At 43.9% G+C, this 24,484-nt stretch overlaps 1 protein-coding gene and 1 non-coding gene across 9 annotated transcripts in view; one reads left to right on the top strand and one right to left on the bottom strand.

Moving 5' to 3' along the window:
- Positions 1-24,484, top strand: part of IQCG (IQ motif containing G) — a 109,819-nt gene that overhangs the window by 27,392 nt on the left and 57,943 nt on the right. For all 8 annotated transcript variants that reach the window (XM_063622216.1, XM_063622219.1, XM_063622218.1 and 5 more), the window contains 2 exons: positions 6,459-6,620; positions 8,066-8,140. In XM_063622216.1, coding sequence (XP_063478286.1) covers positions 6,459-6,620; positions 8,066-8,140 — 237 coding nt within the window. The remainder of the gene's footprint in view (positions 1-6,458; positions 6,621-8,065; positions 8,141-24,484) is intronic.
- Positions 24,129-24,233, bottom strand: LOC134733358 (U6 spliceosomal RNA). The gene has a single exon (XR_010116808.1). It is a non-coding gene; the product is annotated as a U6 spliceosomal RNA (small nuclear RNA).

Here is a 24,484-nt window from a genome sequence, read left to right as displayed (position 1 = left end):
AAAGTGCTGGGATCACAGGCGTGAGCCACCGTGCCTGGCCGTAAATGTTAATTTAATAGAGAACTATTTTTTTCCTGTGGCTTTTGTCTCTTTAATAGACAACATCCCCATTTTCCTTTTGCTACCCAAGCAGAGGGGCAACCTGAGGTCTAAGACAAGTGCCAACTTCCCAGATAGTAGCTTCCAAACTTCCAGGAACCAGTACTCCGTTCTGTACTTTGTGTACAGTTATGAAAGCAGACACTACCATTAAAGCCCTTGGCTCACGTTATTATGGCAGCCATCAGAGCCTTATTAACTCGAGTTGGTAGACTGCCTCTCTTTATTAGTAAATCTTGCTTCTCCGAATTCAAATAACAATCCAGAGGTCCAGATCTGAAGGCAGTTTTGGGATTTGGAAGTAATGTTTGGTCTGCCATGAAAACCCAAAACTGTGATGCATCAGTCCATGGACCTGACCATGAGGAAGGTTCCCGACACCATGGACAACTCAGATTCGAGGTTGTGGTGAAGGCAAATCTTTTCTTCGTGAAACTCTGAAAAGGAGCCTGAACCCCACTGCTCCTAGGCTGGCTCTTCTCGCACACTGGGGAGCAGAGGAAACGGAACAGCACTTCTGCCCGCTTGTTAGCATGCCTCAATCATGGTTTTACATCAGAGCCTGTCAGGATTTTATATCTTCCTCTGTGTTTCCACACTGTCACTGTGGAGGGCCATTAAAATGTTTGTGCAAAATACCAATCCAGGAAGGAACGCAGAGTACTCAGAGGCCCATGGCAATGGCATTAAAACCAGATGCCTTTGGCTTGGCACAGCCAATGTTGTATGTCCTTATCAACACTTACATTGGCTGGGTGCAGTGGCTCACGTCTATAATCCCAGCACTTTGGGAGGCCGAGGCAAGTGGATCACCTGAGGTCGGGAGTTTGAGACCAGCCTGACTAACATGGAGAAACCCCGTCTCTACTGAAAATACAAAACTAGCCCAGTGTAGTGGTGGGCGCCTGTAATCCCAGCAACTCGGGAGGATGAGGCAGGAGAATCGCTTGAACCTGGGAGGCCGAAGTTGCAATGAGCCAAGATCGCGCCACTGCACTCCAGCCTGGACGACAAGAGCAAAAATCCGTCTAAAAAAAAAAAGACAACAACAACAACAAAAAACACTTACATGATGCAATACCTTCTGTTTACCATGGGCAGAAGCTAAAGACTTTTAACTCTGCATTTCTGATCTTCATACTGTTACTCTGAAGTCTTAATATTCCATTTGAGAAAGAAAAATTACCAGAACGTGCTCTTGAGTTTTCAACAGTATATTTTTGTATGTACAGACACTATTCAATAAATCCCTGTCTAACACTATTTAGATTCTGTGAGAAACAAAACTAGTTACCAATGTGGGCTGAGGTTTTCTGCAAAAGGCTTTATTTACTTGAGTGATATATAAGGTGGACCTTGAAGGAAATCTAAGGGATTATATAGGTAAAAGGATTCCAGTTGATGAAGAAGTAAAACCATCACATTTTAGCTTTAACTCTAGTCTTCCTAAAGATTCAAACCTAGACCGGGCACAGTGGCTCATGCCTGTAATCCCAGCACATTGGGAGGCCAAGGCAGGTGGATTGTTTGAGGCCAGGAGTTTGAGACCAGCTTGGGCAACATGGCAAAACCCCATCTCTACCAAAAAAAAAAAAAATACAAAAAGCCGGGTGTGGTGGCGTGGTAACATGTACCTGTGGGCCCAGCTACTCGGGAGGTTTAGGTGGGAGGCGGAGATTGCAGTGAGCCGAGATCACGCCATTGCACTCCAGCCTGGGCAACAGACCCTGTCTCAAAAAAAAAAAAAAAAAAAAAGATTCACTGACTGCCATACAATTTGGAAATAGAAGGGAGGGAAAAGGAAGAAGGAGGAGAAATGGGCTGGGTGTGGTGGCTCACACCTGTAATCCCAGCACTTTGGGAGGCCGAGGTGGGCAGATCACCTGAGGTCAGGAGTTGGAGACCAGCCTGGCCAACATGGTGAAACCCCATCTCTACTAAAAAGAAATAAAAAATTAGCCAGGCATGTTGGCACATTCCCATAATCCCAGCTACTTGGGAGGCTGAGGCAGAATCGCTTGAACCCGGGAGGCAGAGGTTGCAGTGAGCCAAGATCTCACCATTGCACTCCAGCCTGGGCAACACAGCGAGACTCTGTCTCAAAAAAAAAAAAAAAAAAAAAGAAAAAGAAAAAAAGAGGAGAAATGGGGAAGACAGGGGAGAAGGGAAGTGCGTATAGAAAGAATGGAAGAAAAACAGTGAGCCAAAAGCAGACATCTCTTAAAATTCATTTCATCAACATTTTTTTTTTTTTTTTTTTTTTTTTTTTTTTGAGACAGAGTCTCGCTCTGTCACCCAGGCTGGAGTGCAGTGGCGCGATCTCGGCTCACTGCAAGCTCCGCCTCCCGGATTCACGCCATTCTCCTGCCTCAGCCTCCCAAGTAGCTGGGACTACAGGCGCCCGCCAACACGCCCGGCTAATTTTTTGTATTTTTAGTAGAGACGGGGTTTCACCGTGTTAGCCAGGATGGTCTCGATCTCCTGACCTCGTGATCCGCCCGCCTCGGCCTCCCAAAGTGCTGGGATTACAGGCTTGAGCCACCGTGCCCGGCCCATTTCATCAACATTTATTGAGCATATAAGTTGTGCCAGGCACTCCAGCCTGGGCAGGATTTTACAGATGAGAAAATAGGCTTAGTGAGGTTCAGTAATTTCCCTGCAATCCTACAACTTGTAAGAGAATATGAAATACTAAGACATATTTTCAAAGGGCCTATAGCATATTCTGTGCCAGAGATGCTCAGTCTCTTCGGAATGATTCTGATCTAGTTGGAATAACTGTCATACAATTAGAATGATTCTGTAGAGTTATATCAAGAAGCTAGTAGACAAAATAACTTGAAGAATTCCATTCTGATTCATCTTAGGGACCTTTTTGAGACAGGGTCTCGCTCTGTTGCCCAGGCTAAAGTGCAATGGCGTGAGCGCAGCTCACTGCAGCCTCGGCCTCCGGGGCTCAAGGGAGTCTACCACTTCAGCCTCCCTAGTAGCTAGGACTACAGGCGCATGCCACCAGGCCCAGCTAATTTTTTAATTTTTTTGTAGAGACAGGTTTTCGCTGTGTTGCCCAGGCTGATCTTGAACTCCTGGGTTCAAGCGAGCCTCCTGCCTTGGTTTCCCAAAGCATTGGAATTATAGGCGTGAGCCACTCCACTGGGTTGGGGCCTAATGATACTTTAAGTCAAACTTGTTCAACCTGCATGCAGCCCAGGATGGCTTTGACTGGGGCCCAACACAAATTCGTAAACTTTCTTAAAACATTATGAGAGATTTTTTTGTGTGATTTTTTTTTTTTTTTTTTTTTAGCTCATCATTGGTGTATTTTGTGTGTGGCCCAACACTATTCTTCTTCTTCCATTGCAGCCCAGGGAAGCCAAAAGATTGGACACCCCTGCCTATGCTTGCTTTCCTTAACAGAGGATTTGTCCACTTACCACTTTGTTTTTTCTTCCAATAGTTACTTAGAATTAATTCCCTAGGTACTTGGGAGGCTGAAGAGAGGGGATTCCTTGAGTCTAGGAGTTCAAGACTACAGTGAGCTCTGCTGGTGACACTGCACTACAGCCTGGGGACACAGTGGACCCTATCTCAAGAAAGAAAAGAAGCTCCTGCCTGTAATCCTAGCACGTTGGGAGGCTGAAGTGGGAGGATCATTTGAGCCCAGGGTTTCGAGGCCAGCCTGGGCAACATAGTGAGACTCTGTGTCTACAATAATAATAATAACAAGCTGAGTGTGATGTCGTGCACCTGTAGTCCCAACTACTCTGTAGGCTGAGGCAGGAGGATTTCTTGAGCCTGGGTGGTCAAAGTTACAGTGAGCCGTGATCATGCCACTGCACTTCAGCCTGAGTGACAGAAAAAGACTGTCTCAAAAAAAAACCAACAACAACAAAAAAGCCGGGCGCAGTGGCTCATGTCTGTGATCCCAGCACTTTGGGAGACCGAGGCAGGAGGATCCCTTGAAGCCAAGAGTTTGAGGCCAGCCTGGGCAACAGAGTGAGACCCCATCTCTAAAAATATTAAAAAGTTAGCCAGGCATGGTGACATGCACCTGTAGTACTAGCTACTTGGGAAGATTGCTTGAGCCCAGGAATTGAAGGTTATAGTGAGCTGTGATCGAGCCACTACACTCCAGCCTGAGTGACAGAGGGAGATCCTGTCTCTAAAAAAAATTTTTTTTTAATACAAAAGAACTAATTCTACCCTACTTACATGGTTAAGGTGAAAGGTGGTTGGAGGCCCGGCATGGTGGCTCATGCTGTAATCCCAGCACTTTGGGAGGCCGAGGCAGGTGGATCACCTGAGGTTGGGAGTTCATGACCAGCCTGACCAATATGGAGAAACCCCATCTCTACTAAAAATACAAAATTAGCTGGGTGAGTTGGTGCATGCCTGTAATCTCAGCTACTCAGGAGGCTGAGGCAGGAGAATCGCTTGAACCGGGGAGGTGGAGCTTGCAGTGAGCCAAGATCACACCACTACACTCCAGCCTGGGCAATAAGAGTGAGACTCCGTCTCAAAAAAAATTAAAAAAGAGAAGAAGGGCGGTTGGTATCTAGAGGAGCGGGTCTCAGGTTGAAGCACTTTTGTTGCTAGTCGTGTGCTTGTTTGCTGTGCTGTCAGGTCACCTCCCTGTGGACTTACTCACACACTGATTCTTCCCAAACAAATGTTACCTCCCTGACTAAAAGCTTTCCAAGGATTCCCATGACAGTTGGAATAAAATCTGAATTTCTCAGTCGGGCCTCCAGGGTCCTGTGTGTGCCCTCACCGACCTCCAACCTCATCCTGTGCTCCCCTCAACCCTCACTAGGCTAGAGCCTCCGGAGCTTTCTTTCAGTTCCTGGAATGTATCCAGGTCTTGATTGCTTCAGGATTTGGTTATATACTTTTTCTTATTTTTTTTAGAGTTCCCTTAACCCTATTTTTCTTTTCTTTTTCTTTTTCTTTCCTTCTTTTTTTTTTTTTTTTTTTTTTTGAGACAGAGTCTCGCTCCATCACCCAGGCTGGACTGCAGTGGCACGATCTCAGCTCACTTCAACCTCTACCTCCCAGGTTCAAGCAATTCTTCTGCCTCAGCCTCCCAAGTAGCTAGGATTAGAGGTGCCCGCCACCACACCCAGCTATTTTTCGTATTTTTAGTAGAGACGGGGTTTCACCATGTTGGCCAGGCTGCTCTCAAACTGCTGACCTCAGGTGGTCCCCACGCCTCGGCCTCCCAAAGTGCTGGGATTACAGGCATGAGCCCCCGTGCCTGGCCAAGCCTACTTTTCATGTGGTGGGCTTACCTATCCTTCAGGTATCGAATGAGCCATCGCTTTCCCGAGCGAGTCCCTCTCAGACCTTCCAGAGTCTAATGTACATCGAATGAACCATTGCTTTCCCGAGAGAGTCCCTCTCAGACCTTCCAGAGTCTAATGTACATCGAAGGAACCATCACTTTCTCGAGAGTCCCTCTCAGACCTTCCAGAGTCTAATGTACATCGAATGAACCATCACTTTCCCGAGAGTCCCTCTCAGACCTTCCAGAGTCTAATGTACATCGAATGAACCATCGCTTTCCCGAGAGAGTCCCTCTCAGACCTTCCAGAGTCTAATGTACTCCTCCCTTGTTATTTCCTCCCATAGCCTGTCCAGCTTTCCTTTTCTATCATTTTGCACAATTTTTGAAAGTTTACACATGTGTTTGTCTCTTTTTAACCACCTCTCTTCTATTAGACTGTAAGCTCTATGAGGGCAGGGAATATGTCTGTTTAGATCTCCACGATTTTCCTAGAGCCTAGCTCAGTGCCTGGTGCTGAATAAATATTTTTCTTAATGACTATTGAGTCCTCACCATTGCCAAGCACTTGGTGACCTGCAAAAAGAAAGCGTTTTCACATGTGTTCTCATTGAAACCTAATAATCACTCTCTGAGATACTTCAGGCAGGTTGAGTGTTTGTATGTTTGTGTGTTTGTTTGTTTGTTTGTTTTATAGAAAGTAAAAAAGTTGGAGATTTGACTTGGCCAAGTTCACACAGCTGGAGGCCTGGGTGGGAAGTCAGTTCTTTTGATCATTTTGACCAATGTTCTTCCTACCAAAATGAGAAACCTGTGTGGGAAATACAGAGTACAGCAATAATGTGCCTGGGAACTAATCTCACAGCCCTGATTCACCCTGATTCTTAGAAATGCTGTGTTACTCACTTTCATCTATAATCTTCATGATTGTTGGCTAAATTTCCCATTTTGTGATAGTGGAAAAATAGTTCCAGTTCCTTATTGATTTATACGCATAAAAGGGAACCATAAGCCGCTGATTGAACTGAATGGAGGCAGAATGTATTTTCAATTTAGAAACCTGGTCTTTCCACTACAGAGTCAGAAGGAGTATATTGCTAACCTCAAGGACCAACTTCAAGAGATGAAGGCAAAATCCAACTTGGAGAATCGCTACATGAAAACCAATACCGAGCTGCAGATTGCCCAGACCCAGAAAAAGTGTAACAGAACAGAGGAACTCTTGCTGGAAGAGATTGAGGTAATCCCTGGGACATTAGCCAAGAACCCAGGGGATGGCAACTGAGCTGTCACTCCTGATCCCGTCTCAGCTAACAAAGGAGGGAGACGAAGATTTCCCTCCATCTCTATCGGTAACAGCCCCTCCACTTGAGGTTGAAAATAAAAGCCTAGGCCGGGCGCGGTGGCTCACGCTTGTAATCCCAGCACTTTGGGAGGCCGAGGCGGGCGGATCACGAGGTCAGGAGATGGAGACCACGGTGAAACCCCGTCTCTACTAAAAAAAAAATACAAAAAATTAGCCGGACGTGGTGGTGGGCGCCTGTAGTCCCAGCTACTCGGAGAGGCTGAGGCAGGAGAATGGCGTGAACCCGGGAGGCGGAGCTTGCAGTGAGCCGAGATCGCGCCACTGCACTCCAGCCTGGGAGACAGAGCGAGACTCCGTCTCAAAAAAAAAGAGAAAATAAAAGCCTAAATGAGGATATGCGTGTTTGCAAGCAGAGATTCCAGTGGGCTGTAGCCTCCATCTCCCGCCTCATAATGACTGAAAATTGGCTGCACTTTCTTTCCTTGGTCACTTCTTATTTTAGCAAACCAATCACCATTTTTCTAATTATAGGGAGAGGGCACAACAAGGTGCTTAGTTATGGCAGAATTTTGCCGCTGTTTATTTCATCTAACCAGTACCTTTCACTCCTCCAGTAAGAAAAACAACATCTAGAGAGCTGAACTTCATTCAAACCTGAATTTATGGAGATGAGAAGTCACGGTGAAAAATATCAGAAGGAAGAAAGAAGTGGTAGATCTTCTTTGAGGGGAATGCTAAATGGCATACACACGCGCACGCACGCACGCACACACGCACACGCACGCACGCACACGCACGCACGCACACGCGCAAAGCCAGGCCCTAGTCCCAGCTAATCGGAGATGAGGCAGTGAGGCAGGAGGACCCTTGAGTTTGAAGCCAGCCTGGGCAACTTCAAACATCAACTAGAGAGACTCCCTTTTCACAAAAAAAAAAAAAAGAAAAGAAAAAGAAAGAGCAGCAGGCAGATGGGAAGAGGGAGGAAGGAACAAACGTGCTTAGACCGTGGAATTTGTGTGTGGGAGGACTGCTCGCTCTGAGACTGACGTGGCTTAAGGCCACGACAACACTCTTCCTGGCACTCCGGAATTTCCCGTTTTTAGGCACCGTTTGGAGCACCGTTTCTCTCCTTCAGTGGGCACCTCTATTCAGGTGACGGGATTGTGCTCCTCGCGTTAGGGACACACACAGTCTAGACAGTGCCGCGCCACGTGGCTCTGCGGTGTTTGTGAACAGGAATTGCAGGAAACTGAATGCCCGGGATCCCAGCTGGTAAAGGGAACCTGAGCGGCCGACCGAGCTGCTCCTCTAATCTTGAGGACTTCTGATTCCCAGCCCTGCAGGGAAGACGTACTGGTATCTGATTGTTGTTCTTACAGAAACTAAGGATGAAAACTGAAGAAGAGGCCCGGATTCACACAGAGATTGAAATGTTCCTGAGAAAGGAGCAGCAGGTGGGTCACCACAGCTTTTCTATGCTTTGACCTTTTTTTTTTTGTACTCTGTTTATACTGAGGAAACAAAAAAATATTTTGAGGAAAAACCAACCATCATTCTTTCAGCCTAATGAACTTCAGCTCATGTTTTCTTTCAGGGTTATGCATCTGAATAGATAGATATCTTATATAGCTGTAATTTGAGAGAGTACAGGTAAAATTTTGTTTTCTGCTTTTATCATTGAGCTTATATAAGAAATTTTTTGATTTCTATATTGCTGTATACTCATAATTTTTAAATTATGACTTTATGACTTAAAATTTATTAAGTCAAATTATGACTTAAAAATTTATGGGCCACGCACAGTGGCTAACACCTGTAATCCCAGCACTTTGGGAGGCCAGGGAGGGTGGATCACCTGAGGTCGGGAGTTCGGGACCAGCCTGGCCAACATGGTGAAACCCCGTCTCTATTAAAAATACAAAAATTAGCCAGGCATGGTGGTGCGCCTGTAATCCCAGCTACTCAGGAGGCTGAGGGGGGAGAATTGCTTGAACCTGGGAGGAAGAGGCTGCAGTGAGCTGAGATCGCACCACTGCACTCCAGCCTAGGCAACAGAGCGAGACCCCATCTCAAAAAAAGAAAAAAAACCCATAATTTTTAAATTAATTATTTTAAAATTATGACTATATTTAAAACTTTTTCCCAATAGTATAGTGGCCAACAAATAAAAAAGAAAAATATATAAAGGCCAGACGTGGTGGCTCACGCCCGTAATCCCAGCACTTTGGGAGGCCGAGGCCAGCGGATCACCTGAGGTCAGGAGTTCGAGACCAGCCTGGCCAACATGGAGAAACCCCGTCTCTACTAAAAATACAAAAATTAGCCAGGCATGGTAGTGGGTGCCTGTAATCCCAGCTACTTGAGAGGCTGAGGCAGTAGAATCGCTTGAACCCGGGAGGCAGAGGTTGCAGTGAGCCAAGATCACTCCATCATGGGCGACAGAGTGAGACTCTGCCTCAAAAAAAGATTACTAATTTTTTACATTATAAAAATAACATTCCCAGTTGAGTGAAGATTTTTAAAATTACTCATTTTCATTTTTTATGTTATTACAGTTTCTTTATAAAATAATTGAAAATCGTTGTTTAACGTTCCATTGAATGGTTGTGCCATAGTTTGTTACACTTTTTTTTATATTTAGGTTGTTTCCAAAGTTTGTTATTATAAATAATGCACTCATTAAAGCTTTGCCCAAAGAACTGTTTTTCTTCATGGCAACTATTTACTAAAAGTCAGTCTCAGTCATGAGATTATTGTTTCAGAGACTGGTATTTTGTGACTTTTAATAAACATTGCTCATACTCTCGAATCTGTGCTGCCGCTAGCAGTGTTGCAGGCAATAATTTCAAGGTCTCTTCAATATTAGTAGCCATTTTCAATAGTTTTCAAAGTCTGCTAATTTAATGAGTGGTTTTATTTTTTATTTTTGCTTATTGAGGTGAACATAACATTTTTCCACGTTTACTCAATTTATTTCTTCTTGTGTGAAATATATATGATGCAGTGGTTTTAAGAGCATTTTCAATACTAATAACCAAGCTTGGTCTATAATATATCTAAGGTTAGAATTATGTCTAAGTCTACCTGGAGTCTTTCTTTTTTTGTTTTTTGTTTTTTGTTGAGATGCAGTGCTTTACTGCCCAGGCTGGAGGGCAGTGGCGTGATCTTGGCTCACTGCAACCTCTGCCTCCTGGGTTCAAGTGATTCTCCTGCCTCAGCCTCCTGAGTAGCTGGGATTACATGCGCCTGCCACCACGCCTGGCTAATTTTTGTATTTTTGGTAGAGACGGGGTTTCACCATGTTGGTCAGGCTGGTCTTGAACTCCTGACCTCAAGTGATCTGCCCTCCTCAGCCTCCCAAAGTGCTGGGATGACAGCTGTGAGCCACCGCGCCCGGCCTAGTGTTTGTTTTTTATGTAAATTGGATCATACTATATACAGTGTTCCAGAGCCTGTTGTTTTCTTTTTACATTTACTTTGTTTTTAATGTTTTCTGTAGCAATACAGCTGATAGAATATATCTCATAGTCAGAATATACTGAAATTTAGTGAACCATTCTGTCAGTAGATTTAGGTTGTTTCCAGGTTTTTCTGTGATAACATTGCGAAACCTTCTTGGTTCTGTCTCTAAGCGTATGGTATATGGAAAGGCTATTTATTTTGTGTATTGCTGTGGATTCCTTAAACCATCTAATGGTTTTTCAGTTGATTCATTTGGATTTCCTAGGTGGAAAATCTTATTGCATGCAAATAATAACAATTTTATATTTTCCTTTTTATTATTTATATGTCTGTTTTCATTTCATGGCTTGTTGTATAGCTAGAAAGTCCAGTGTACTTGTTGGTTGTAGTAGTGATAATGGGGCATCCTTTTTCTATTATTGGTTGTTAATACAACACCACTGTTCTGGTGTTTTAGTCAGGATTACACATGAATTTGTCATAGTCACGCCAAGTTTCTGATATGCAAGTTAGAGCATTCACAGGGAAAGAACAGGACCCTGAAACTTGGAATGGGAACACCTGCTCGAATTCGGATGAAACTGACAAATCACTTTAAAGCTCCCTTGGCAGTGGAAGTAGCCGGCCCTCCTGTGTCTGAGGACACCACACTTCCTTTGCCTGAAAATCCTGTGATAACTTCATCTGGCGGGGTGCCTTGGAAAGGGATGCTCTTTCTTCAGACCTGAGACAGTCACCCCTGTTGTCACTGGATCCATAACTAGGGTCAAATTAGCTTGTTACAGGGGGACATATAACTCAGATAACTAACTCAGAAGGAAATCACTTACACACCAAAAAGAATGGTAAGATTTTGCTAATAAATATTGGAAGAAACCTGGGAAACATGTCAAATTGATTCTAAGAGTGTTAGATCCAACAGGGTAGGCTATAACACTCCATTTGGTTAATTCATTGATATAGATGCACTTACCAGAGAGTCTAGATTTCATGGGTTAGCTTGCGCAGCAGGAGGTGACTCAACAGTTGCCTACATTTGATGAGGTGGAGATGCTAGAGCTTCCTTGCTATGATTTGAGGGAGAGAATCCAAAGATGTAGGGAGACAGGAATGTCACAGTGGATTTATCATGTGTGACTTACACATCTACCACCAAGCACCCATCCATAACCGTGAGAAGGCCCAGAAGACACTTCTATACTAAGACATTGAGAAATAGAATAGTGAGGGGAGCATCTGCCTCTCTAAAAGCTCTGTGCTTGCTTTCCTATGTAGGCAGGTGTGACCCTAAGGATGTTGTCATTGAGATGAGCTTCCTGGTATCAGTGGGGTGATGGGATCCTGAAGTGCCTCCGGATAATTGGGAGCACTTAATTGTCAAAGATAAGGTGGGCACATTCACCACAAAGGGCGGCAGAGATGTAGTGGTAATTAGAATGCCTTTGGCCACAGGAATTCTTAGCAATGGCTAGTGAATGATGGTATCTCTAGGAACAAAATTGATGGGCTGCCTACTCAAGTATAACAGAAAAAATTCTGGATCTGGTAGCCAGAAACCTGATTTGAATCACCACAGCAGAGAGTCACGGCCGCTCCCCTAGCTCTTAGGATTGAGTCAGTTCACAACCCCAGGGCCCCTTTATGAACTGGGGTGTGAGCGTGTGGGGGGATGTCCCCCCAAGGATGAACTCTGCAGCCCTGCTGCAGGTACCTCCTGTAAGTCTCCCTCTAGGCCCTACTCAGAAGACCTGTGCTATTTACAGAGTGACTATGCACCAGGGAAAGCAAACTACCCAGGCCTTCTGAGATGACTGAAGCATTGGATCTGAATTGATGTTCATGCACGGGGACCCAAAGTGACACCGTGGCCACTAGTCAAAATGGGAGATTTTGGTGGTTAGGTGACAGATGGAGCCTTAACTAGTCTGACTGTGAGCCCACCTGTTCCGTGGACCATCTCTGTCGTCGTTTCCTCAGTTACTGAAGCTGTTATTGGACTAGACATACTTGGGGGCGGGAGGGGAAGGATCCTTCCCCAGGGTAAGATTCAGGCCTCACTGGAGAGGGTATGGCTGTGGCCCACTGGATGGCAGTGGGTAAGATTCAGGCCTCACTGGAGAGGGTGTGGCTGTGGCCCACTGGATGGCGGCGATGTTTGCTGGGTTGCCTTGGGTCAGAGGTGGCTCACAGCTGGCAGGATAAGGCTGGCAAGCAGGAAACTATGGACCTTACTAAAAGTTTTTTTTGTTGTTGTTTCGTTTTGTTTTCCTAATCTGGATGCGTACTCAATTGGGGGGGAAAAAAAAGAAAGAAAGAAAAAAAGTTTTTTTGTCCATTGAGATATTTTTTCTCCTTTAATGTGTTAATAAAGTAGAATACATTGAGAGAGTTGCTGATTTGAGTCATCTTTAAATTCCTGGGATAAACCCTACTAGGTCATAACGTGTTTGGCCAGCAGGAATCCTCCTGTGTGGTCTCAGTAAAATGTGTAGGTGTACAAGTGCCGCCGGGTGTCCCATCCACATACCGCTGGCAGCGGCACTCTGGTGACGGGAATCAGACGCCCTCCTGTCGTGTGCCTCCAGCGCCCTCTACTGACACAGCTTAGCGTTTTATCGGCTGGCAAGAAAAACGTTCACAGCAAGCATCCACTTTCACAAAGCAAAGAGAGGGGAATTTGGAGCTGACAGGCAATAAATTGGTAACTGGCACAAATGAGTTTTTTTTTTTTAATCATCAACTGTGAGGTTTACTCTGTAGGCTTCTGGTAGACAAGCTTTATCAACTTCAGGAAGTATCTTTTTGTTCTTGTTAAAAGTTTTTCTTCTCATCAGGATGAGTACTCAGTTTTGAGATGGATTTTTTTCATTAATTGAGATGATATTGTTTTCTCTTCTTTAATATGTTAATAAAGGGAAATACATTAATAGACTTGCTGATGTTGAGTCATCTTCAAATTCTTGGGATAAACCTTACCCGATCATAATGTGTTATTCCTTTTTTTTTTTTTTTTTTCTGAGATGGAGTTGTTCTTGTTGCCCAGGCTGGAGTGCAGTGACAGGATCTCAGCTCACCGCAACCTCCACCTCCCGAGTTCAAGCGATTCTCCTGCCTCAGCTTCCCGAGTAGCTGGGATTATAGGCGCCTGCCACCACGCCTGGGTAATTTTGTATTTTTTTAGTGGAGACAGGGTTTCTTATGTTGGTCAGGCTGGTCTCAAACTCCTGACCTCAGGTGACCCACCCACCTCAGCCTCACCCAGCCTGTTATTCCTTTAATAGACTGCTAAAAAACTGATTTATAGACTTAAAATTGTTTCTATTTTAAACTCTTTTCTTTTTTTAATTTTTAATTTTTGTGGGCACATAGTAGGTGTATATACTTATGGAGTGCATGATGTACTTTGATACAGGCATGCTATGCATGGGAGTCACAACAGGGGAAATGGGGTATCCATCACCTTGAGCCTTTATCCTTTGTGCTACAAATGATCTCATTACACTTGTTTTGTTCTCTTTAAATTTACAATTAAATTATTGACTATGGTCGCCCTGTTTTGCTACCAAATGCTGGGTTTTATTCATTCTTTCTACTCTTTTGTACGCATTAACCATCCCCACACCCTCCCCATCCCCTACTACCTTCCCAGCTTCTGGTAACCACCCTTCTACTCTCGATCTCCATGAGTTCAGTTGTTTTAATTTTTATCTCTCACAAAGAAGAACATGTGAAGTTTGTCTTTCCGTGCCTGGTTTATTTCACTTAACATAATGACCTCAGTTCCATCTATATTGTTGCAAATGACACAATCTCATTCTGGGCTGAATAGTATGCCATTGTTTATATGTCCCACCTTTTTAAATTTATTTATTTATTGCTTTTTGAGAGGGAGTCTTGCTCTGTTGCCCACGATCTCGGCTCACTGCAATCTCTGCCTCCCAGGTTCAAGCAATTCTCCTGCCTCAGCCTCCCGAGTAGCTGGGACTACAGGTGTGCGCCACCATGCCCAGCTGATTTTTGTATTTTAGTAAAGATGGGGTTTCTCCATATTGGCCAGGCTGGTCTCAAACTTCTGACCTCAGGTGATCCGCCTCAGCCTCCCAAAGTGCTGGGATTATAGGCATGAGCCACCACGCCTGGCCCCACCTTTTCTTTATCCATTCATCTGTTGGTAGACACTTACATTGCTTCCAAATCTTGGCTATTGTGAACAGTGCTGCAATAAACATAGGAGTGCAGACATCTCTTCAACATCTAATTTCTTTTCTTTTGGGTATATACCTAGCAGTGGAATTGCTGGATCATATGGTAGCTCTATTTTTAGTTTTTTGAAGATCCTCCAAACTGTTCTCCATAGTGGTTGTGCTAATTTACATTTCCACCAACCAACACCGTACAAGGATTCCTTTTTCTCCACATCCTTGCTAGCATTCGTTATTGCCTGTCTTTTAGATATACACCATTTTAACTGGGGTAAGATGATGTCTCGTAGTTTTGATTTGCATTTCTCTGATGATCTGTGATGCTGAGCACCTTTCTATATGTCTGTTTGGTGTTTGTGTGTCTTCTTTTCAGAAATGCCTATTCAGATCTTTGGCCCTTTTAAAATATATATATATATATACACACACAGAGAGAGAGAGAGAGAGAGAGAGAGAGAGAGACGAGATCTCACTGTGTTGCCCAGGCTGGCCTTGAACTCCGAGCTCAAGCACTCCTCCAGCCTAGGCCTCCCAAAGTGCTGGGATTATAGGTGTGAGCGACTACACTCGGCCCTTTTGGCCCATTTTTCACATTATTAGATTTTTTCCTATAGACTTGTTTGAGCTCTTTATATATTCTGTTTATTAAACCCTTGTCATATAGGTGGTTTGCAAATATTTTCTCCAGTTCTGTGGGTTGTCTTTTCATTTTGTTAATTGTTTTGTTTGCTATGCAGAAGCCTTTTGTATTTTATTTATTTATTTATTGAGACAGAGTTTTGCTCTGTCACCGAAGCTGGAGTGTAGTGGCACAATCTCTGCTCACTGCGGCCTCCGCCTCCTGGGTTCAAGGGATTCTCGTGCCTCAGCCTCCCAAGTAGCTGGGACTACAGGAGTGCACTGCCATGCCCGGCTAATTTTTGTATTTTTAGTAGAGGTGGGGTTTCACCTCTGGCTTTGAAGTCCTGGCCTCAGGTGATCCACCTGCCTCAGCCTCCCATAGTGCTGGGATTACAGGCATGAGCCACCACACCTGGCCTGTGCAGAAGCTTTTTAACTTGATATGATCCATTTGTTCATTTCTGCTTTGGTTGCCCGTGCTTGTGGGGTATTACTTAAGAAATCTTTGCCCAGTCCCATGTCCTGGAGAGTTTCCCCAGTGTTTTCTTTTAGTAGTTTCATAGTTTGAGGTCTTAAGTTTAACTCTTTAACCAATTTTGATTTTTTGTAAATGGTGAGAGATAGCTGTCTAGTTTCATTCTTCTACATATGGATATCCAGTTTTCCCAGCACCATTCATTGAAAGGACTATCCTTTCCCCAATGTTTGTTCTTGGTACCTTTGTCAAAAATGAATTCAGTGTAGACTTATTGATTTGCTTCTGGGTTCTCTATTCTGTTCCATTGGTCTATGTGTCTGTTTTTATTCCAGTGCCATGCTGTTTTGGTTACTATAGCTCTATAGTATAATTTGAAATCAGGTAATGTGATTCTTCCAGTTTATTTTTACTCAGGATAGCTTTGGCTATTCTGGGTCTTTTGTGGTTCCATATAAATTTTAGGATTGTTTTTCTATTGCTGTGAAGAATGTCATTGGTATTTTGATAGGGAGTGCATTAAATCTGTGGATTGCTTTGGGTAGTAATGTACATTTTAACAATATTGATTCTTCCAATCCATGAACATGGAATAGCTTTCCATTTCTTTTATGCTTTTTTCTTTTGTCTTTCTTGTGTATTTTCAAATAGCCTGTCTTCAAGCTCACGAATTCCTTCTTCTGCTTGATCACTTCTGCTCTTGAGACTCTGATGCCTTCTTCAGTATGTCAATTGCATTTTTCAACTCAAGAGTTGCTGCTTCTTTTTAATTATTTCAATCTCTGTTAAATTTATCTGATAGATTTCTGAATTCTTTCTCTGTGTTATCTTGAATTTCTTTGAGTTTCCTCAAAATGGCTATTTTGAATTCTCTGTCTGAAACGTTACATATCTTTGTTTCTCCACGATTAGTCCCTGGTGCTTTATTTCATTTGTTTGGTGAGGTCATGTTTTCCTGGATGATCTTGACGCTTCTGGATGGTTATCGGTATATGGGCATTGAAGAGTTACGTATTTATTTTAGTCCTTGCAGTCTGGGTTTATTTGTACTCATCCTTCTTGCAAAGGCTTTCTAGGCATATGAAGGGACTTGAGTGTTGTGATCTAAGCCGTACCTCATTAGGGAACACTCCAAGCCCATAATTCTGTGGTTCATGCAGACATATAGAGGTATCACCTTGGTGGTCTTAGATAAGATCCAGAAGAATTTTCTGGATTGCCAGGGAGAGACTCTTGTTCTTTTTCATTACTTTCTCCCAGAGTCTGTAACTCTTTGCTGAGCTACCTGAGCTGAGAATGGGGTGACACAAGCCCCCTGGTGACCACCACCACTGGGACTGTGCTAGGTCAGACCTGAAGCCAGCACAGCACCTGGTCTCACCCAAGGCCTGCTGTAACCACTACCTGGCTGCCGCCTATGTTCGCTCAAGGCCCTAGGACTCTACAATCAGCAGGTGGCGAAATCAGCCAGGTTTGTATCCTTCCCTTCAGAGTGGCGAGTCCCCCCAGGCCCTGGGCGGGTCCAGAGATGCTGTCTGGGAGCCAAGGGCTGGAGTCAAAAACCTTGGAAGTCTACCCTGTGCTCTAAACTCCTGCAGCTAAGCTGGCCTTCAAGCCACAAGACAAAGTCCTTCCTACCCTTCCATCTGCTTTCCACATGTGGAGGAGCCACTGCTCATGACCACTAGTACCACAGGCCCATGGAGAGTGCTGCCAGGCTACTGCTGATGTTCACCTAAGGCCCAAGGACTCCTCAGTCAGTCTGTGGTGAACGCTGCCAGGCCTGGGACTTCCTCTTCAGGGGAGTGGGCTACTCTCTTGCCCAGAACAGGACCAGAAATGCCATCCAAGAGTCAAGGCCTTGGGCCGGGGACGGTGGCTCACGCCTATAATCCCAGCACTTTGGGAGGCTGGGGGGGCGGTGGATCACCTGAGGTTGCGAGTTTGAGACCAACCTGGCTAACATGGTGAAACCCAGTCTCTACTAAAAATACAGACATTAGCCGGGCATGGTGGCAGGTGCCTGTAATGCCAGCTACTTGGAGGCTGAGGCAGGAGAATCACTTGAACCCCAGAGGTGGAGGTTGCAGTGAGCCAAGATCGTGCCACTGCACTCCAGCCTGGGTAACAGAGTGAGACTCCATCTCAAAAAAAAAGAGTCAAGGCCTGAACTGGGGACTCCAAGAGCCTCTTGGTACTCTACCCCACTGTAGTTGAGGTGGTACCTAAGGTGTAAGAGTCCCCTTTTACTTTTTCCTCTGCTTTTCTCAAGCAGGAGTCTCACCATAGCCGCTACCACGTCTTCAAAGCCAGCACATATCAGTCTCACCCAAGGCCCATGGTGTATCCCTGCGGACCCCTGCTGGTTATTCAGGGCCCGGGGGCTCTTTCGTCAGTAGATGATGAATCCTGCTAGGACTGGGTCCTGCCCTACAAGGCAGCGGGTTCCCTTCTGGCCCAACGTGTGTCTAGAAAGGCCACCCAGGAGCTAAGGCCTGGAGTGGGGGCCTCATGACTCTGCCCAGAGCCCTATTGTGCTGTGGCTGAACTGGTATCCTCTGTCCAGTGCCCTGTTCTGCTGTGGCTGAGCTGGTGTCCTATTCTGCTGTGGCTGAGCTGGTGTCCTCTGCCCAGAGCCCTATTCTGCTGTGGCTGAGCTGGTGTCCTCTGCCCAGTGCCCTATTCTGCTGTGGCTGAGCTGGTGTACTCTGTCCAGTGCCCTATTCTGCTGTGGCTGAGCTGGTGTCCTCTGCCGAGTGCTCTATTCTGCTGTGGCTGAGCTGGTATCCAAGATGCAAGACAAAGTCCTCTTGTACTCTTCCCTCTCCTCAAACAGAAGAAGGGGAAGTCTCTCTTAGAGGCTGCACTGCCTGAGGTTGGGGGATGGGTGACACAAGCACTCCCTTAACCACCCTGGCTGGTGTCTCACTAGGTCCAAGTCCCCCAAGTCCACAGGCACCAGGACCAGGGCTTGCGTAAGAGTTGTAGAGGGTTGTAGTCCTCCTGGCCTAGACCGCCTTTCAGGTGTATTTAGGACCCCAGAGCGGCACAGCCCGAGATGGCGAGGCTTGCCTGGACTTGGGTCCCACCGCTGGGCTGGGCGGTTCTCCTCTGGCTGGGGCTGGTCTCAATTCTCCCCCCATGGGTGGGCATCACCCGAGTTCAACCTGGTTTTGCTTTCCACTGTGACGGCAGCACCAGGTTCAATGCACAGTCACAGGTGCCGTGCCCTCCCTCCCACAGCTGCTCAGATTCCTACCCTGTGCCGTGTGGCTGCTGCCAGGGGATGGAGAGTGTCGTCAGCAATTCAAAGCCGTCTTTCCTAACCTCTTCAGTGCCTCTTTCAGCAATATGAAATTAAAACCAGGAACTGTGATTGCTTACCTGATTTTTGGTTCTTATGAAGGTGCTTTTTTGTACAGATAGTTGTCAAATTTAGTGTTTCTGGGTGGCGGGGGGAACTATCAGTGGAGGCTTCTATTTCGCCGTCTCACTCCGCACGGCCTCTGCTGCATCTGTTCAGCCACCTCACTCTGCACGGCCTCTGCTGCATCTGTTCAGCCACCTCACTCCGCACGGCCTCTGCTGCATCTATTCAGCCACCTCACTCCGCACAGCCTCTGCTGCATTTTCTTTCTAATGATTTTCATTTTTCTGTTTTTCCTTTTGATATCTTATCTCTCCCTTATTTTGTGTTGTCTTGTGGCATTCTTGGGTAAACACAAGATCAATACCATGGATTTTTAAATTTTTAAAATTTTTCTTTGAGACAGGGGGTCTCACTGTGTTGCCCAGGCTGGTCTTGAACTCCTGGGCTCAAGCAATCCTCCCACCTCAGCCTCCAAGGAGCTGGGATTCTAGGTACCTGCCCACAGCCAGCCTAGATTTTTGTGTTTATATATTCCACAAGTGAGATTAACCTGTAGGTGTATTTTTTGGTGCTGCTTTGTTGTATTGCTGTCAGAGTTATGCTTGGCAGCATGAATTAGAAGCTTTCCATCTTTTTATGCTCTGAAACATAAAAACACAAATAAAACAAACCAGATTATTATTATGATTTTATTTTTTAGCTAATGCCTTCTTCAGTGAAAACATTATCTATTCCTTGAAGCTTGATAAAATTCAATCATAAACAATTTTGTCTGGTTATATTTAATTGGAGCTATTTGGCTACCTTTTCAACTGTAAAAAAAAGATTATTGATCTTTTATCTCTTTATGAGTCTTTTTTGTAACTTATGTCTCCCTAGAAAATAATCTGTTTCATCTAAACACTGATTTCAAATTTATTAGCATAAAGCTATGCTCTATAGTTTTTTTTACAATTTTAAAAAGTCCTTTATTTCTGTAGTAATGAAATCTTTTTCATTAACTTTTTAAAAAGATGTGTCTTCTTTCCTTTTTTCTTACTGAAACTTGTTAAAGGTTTGCCCATTTTATTGATCTTTTCAAAAACACCATCTGATACGGTTTGGTTCTGTGTCCCCACCCAAATCTCACCTTGAATTGTAATAATCCCCACAGGCCAAGGGCGAGACCAGGTGGAGATGATTGAATCATGGGGTGTTTTCCCCCCATGCTGTTCTCGTGATAGTGAGTGAGTTCTCACAAGATCTGATGGTTTTATAAGGGGCTTCCTCCTTCGCTCGGCACTCGTTCTCTCTCCTGCCATGATTACAAGTTTCCTGAGGCCTCTCCAGCCATGCTGAACTGTGAGTCAGTTAAAGCTCTTTCCTTTATAAATTACCCAGTCTCCGGTATGCCTTTATCAGCAGTATGAGAACAGACTAATACACCATCTTTTGCTTTTCTTGAGCAAATCTACTTTTTCTCTACCACACTGGTTTTTGTTTTGAGTAAGGGTTTTCTTGCACTTTCTTAGAGTTTATGTTGCTAATCTGTCTAGTTTCCTAAATGTTCAATTCATTTATTTTCTACTTTTTTATTTTCTAGTAAATGCATGTAAACCAATATATTTTCTGAGTACTATTTGGCTGTAATTTACAGGATCTTATATATAATGCTTACATTGTCATTCCTTTCCAAATGATTTTTAGTTTATAATTTGTTATTTCCTTTGTAACTCAAGAATTATTTAAAAGGGTGTTTCTTAAATGTCTGGGTGCTTGGAGGAGGTGAGGGAAGAGTGTAGGCTTCCTATTCCTCACAACAGCCCTGTCACTGGAGGTTCTATTCTTACTGTCTTGCATTGTGGTCTCAGAATGTGAAGTGTAAGTTTTATGCTTGGCCGGGCACGGTGGCTCACGCCTGTAATCCCAGCATTTTGGGAGGCCGAGGCAGGTGGATCACGAGGTCAGGAGATCGAGACCATCCTGGCTAATATGGTGAAACCTCGTCTCTACTAAAAATACAAAAAAAAAAAAATTAGCTGGGTGTGGTGGCAGGTGCCTGTAGTCCCAGCTACTCGGGAGGCTGAGGCAGGAGAATGGCATGAACGCAGGAGGTGGAGCTTGCAGTGAGCGGAGATTGGGCCACTGCACTCCAGCCTGGGTGACAGAGCGAGATTCTGTCTCAAAAAAAAAAGATTTATGCTTGCTGGAATTTGTCAAGCTCTTATTCGGATTTATGGTTATGGTCAGACTATATAAATATTCCATGGGTACTTGAAATAGTGTGCAATCTCTGTTACAGACAACATTTTATAAATGTCTATTAGTCTAGCTGTCAGATTTTTTCACTTTGTTACTTATTTTGGCTTATCTGACCTATTAATTTCAGAGACGTGTGATAGTTTCCTAAGATGATTGTGGATCTGTTAATGTCTTGTACAGAAATTATTTCTACTAATGTTTGCTTTATATTCTAAAATATGTTGTTACAATATAAAAGTTCCATCAGCAGCTATCTTGGGCCTGAGGCAAATATAAATAAACAGAACCAAAAAAGAATATAGCGGTTCATAATTGTAATATCTAGAATTTGTCTTTTATTGGTATAAAATATCCCTTGTCTCACTTAATTATATTTGGCTCGATTGATTTATATTTTGCCAGATATTAATTGTCAAACCTGCTTTTCTTTTACTCTGGTTGTTTTATCTCTTTTTGAGTCTTTTTTGTAACTTATGTCTTCCTAGAAAATAATCCATTTCATCGAAACACTGATTTCAAATTTATTAGCATAAAGCTATGCTGTATCGTTGTTTTTTTTTTTACAATTTTAAAAAGTCCTTTATTTCTGTAGTAATGAAATCTTTTTCATTAACTTTTTAAAAAGATGTGTCTTGTTTCCTTTTTTCTTACTGAAACTTGTTAAAGGTTTGCCCATTTTATTGATCTTTACAAAAACACCATCTGATACGGTTTGGTTCTGTGTCCCCACCCAAATCTCACCTTGAATTGTAATAATCCCCACATGTCAAGGGCATGTAGTTCTCTAAGTAGTTCATAGCTGGATTTTTTTTGAAGGGGAAAGAAGTTTTTCTTTTATAGGGTAGTACAGTGGGCTCAATTTTTATGTCCCCCAAATCCATATGTTGAAATCCAAATTCCCAGGGTGATAGAAGGTGAAACTCTAATGAATAAGATTAGTGCCCTTAAAAAAGAGACCCCAGAGAAATCCCTTGCCCATTCCGCCAAGTGAAGTTACAGCACAGAGATGGCAGTCTAGGGAGCAGGCCCGCACCAGACACGGGATTTGCCAGGGCCTTCGTTTGGGACTTCCCAGCCTCCAGAACTGTGACAAATCAATTTGTTTATGAGCCGCCCAGTCTCTGGCATTCTGTTATAGCAGCTGGAATGGACTAAGACAAAAGGATTTACCCCAGCTTACTTTTATTGTGATTTTTCATTTGTAATTAATTTTTCTACTTTATTTTGTTTCCTTCTTTTCTTGGATTGATAGAATTTTTATTGTTCAATTTTTTGCCAAACTCTAGTTATTTGCATGCCATTCTCATAGTTTTGTAATATCTGTATACCACCTGTTACTTATTAATTTTTTTTTTTGATGGAGTTTCGTTCTTGTTGCCCAGGCTGGAGTGCAATGGTGCGATCTTGGCTCACCACAACCTCCGCCTCCTGGGTTCAAGCATTTCTCCTGCCTCAGCCTCCAAAGTAGCTGGGATTACAGGCATGTGCTGCTGCGCCCGGCTAATTTTTTGTATTTTCAGTAGAGACGGGGTTTCTCCATGTTGGTCAGGCTGGTCTCAAACTCCCAATCTCAGGTGATCTGCCCACCTTTGCCTACCAAAATGCTGGCATTACAGGTGTGAGCCACTGCACTCAGCCTTTTTTTTTTTTTAACTTTTCATTTTTTTTCCCACAATGCATCCCAGTTGCAGTAATTACTTAATATCTTCTTTTTTTTGAGACAGGGTCTTGTTCTGTTGCCCAGGCTGGAGTGCAATGGCACAATCTCAGTTCACTGCAACCTCCGCATCCTGGGCTCAAGTGATCCTCTTGCCTCAGCCTCCCAAGTAGCTGGAACTACAAATGCATGCTACCGTGCCTGGCTAATTTTCCTATTTTTTGTAGCAATGGGGTTTTGCCATGTTGCCAAGGCTGATCTCAAACTCCCGGACTCAAGTAATCCACCTGCTCGGCCTCCCAAAGTGCTGGCTGGGATTATAGTGTGAGCCATGGCACCCGGTCAATATTTTCTACCTAATTACTCACCTAAACAGATAATTCAATTTAAATTAAGATTTTTATATCAGTACTATAAAAGGAAAAACCAGTATCACCTTCCATAAATAGAAATTAGTGTAAATAGGCTGGGTATGGTGCCTCACGCTTGTAATCCCAGCAATTTGGGAGGCTGAAGTGGGTGGATCGCTTGGGAGTTTGAAATCAGCCCAGGCAACATAATGAGACCCCATCACTACCAAAAAATACAAGAAAGTAGCTGGACATGGTGTTGCACACCTGTAGTCCCAGCTGCTGAGAAGGCTGAGATGGGAGGATGGCTTGAGCCCTGGAGGTGGAGGTTGCAGTGAACTAAGTTTGTGCCATTGTCCTCCAGCCTGGGTGACAGATCCAGACCTTATCTCAAAGTAAATAAATAAATAAAATAATGTAAATAGAATTGCAAAAAATACCAAATGATGTTATTACCTCATAGCCAGAACTTTTTGCCTGTCTGGAGCCTGCTCCCTCTTTGTTTTTTTTGTTTTTGTTTTTGTTTTAAGTGTTAACAAGAGTAAGAAAGAGAAGATGTAAGAGATGTGATAGCACCAAACTGACATGTTGTTCTAACATAATCAGATTTTTTTTTTTTAAGAGACTGGGTCTCATTCCACTGCCCAGGCTGGAGTGCAGTGGTGTAATCATAGCTCACTGCACCCTCAAATCCTGGGCTGAAGTAATCACCCTGCCTCGGCCCTGAGTAGCTGGGACCACAGGCACCACCACACCTGGCTAATTAAGAACATTTTTCTAGAGATGGGGTCTCACGATGTTGCTGAGGGTGGCCTCAAACTCCTGGCCTCAAGCAGCCCTCCCTCCTCTGCCTTCCAAACCGCTGGGATTACAGGCACAAGCCATCCTGCTCAGTGTAATCACAATGCTTGACTCTAGCCATGTTTTTAAAAAATTCTATGCTATGTGCCACCTAAGGAACCTCTCAATGTTTCACTCTTGAGGTGCATCATCCCTGAGTCTGAAAGTTACACATTTCTGTTCTTTTAGGAGTAACCTTTAAATTTTTTGTTTCTAGAAAGTACACAAATATGGAATGCTTCACAAATGTGTGTCACTCTTGCACAGGAGCTATGCTAATCATCTCTGTATTGTTCCAATTTTGGTATATATGTTACTGAAGTAAGCACAACTCTTAAAATTTTAACATATATTTTTATACTTTTAAAATTTCTCTGTAGAGAGTCAATGTTTATACCTTCTTTTGCCTTTATTAAGCCAAAGAGACTTCACTTACCTCTTCTCTCTCCATGCCATGTTGAAATCATTCATTTTATATGTAAATATATATACTGATAATATATATGCAGACATTATGTATATATGCACATTGTGGGTGTACTTTACAAGGATTATCTTATTTCAGCATCACAACAACCCT

The sequence above is a fragment of the Symphalangus syndactylus genome, chromosome 17, assembly GCF_028878055.3.
Source record: "Symphalangus syndactylus isolate Jambi chromosome 17, NHGRI_mSymSyn1-v2.1_pri, whole genome shotgun sequence".
In the NCBI taxonomy this organism is placed as follows: Eukaryota; Metazoa; Chordata; class Mammalia; order Primates; family Hylobatidae; genus Symphalangus; species Symphalangus syndactylus.
This window is presented reverse-complemented; position numbering and strand designations above follow the sequence as displayed.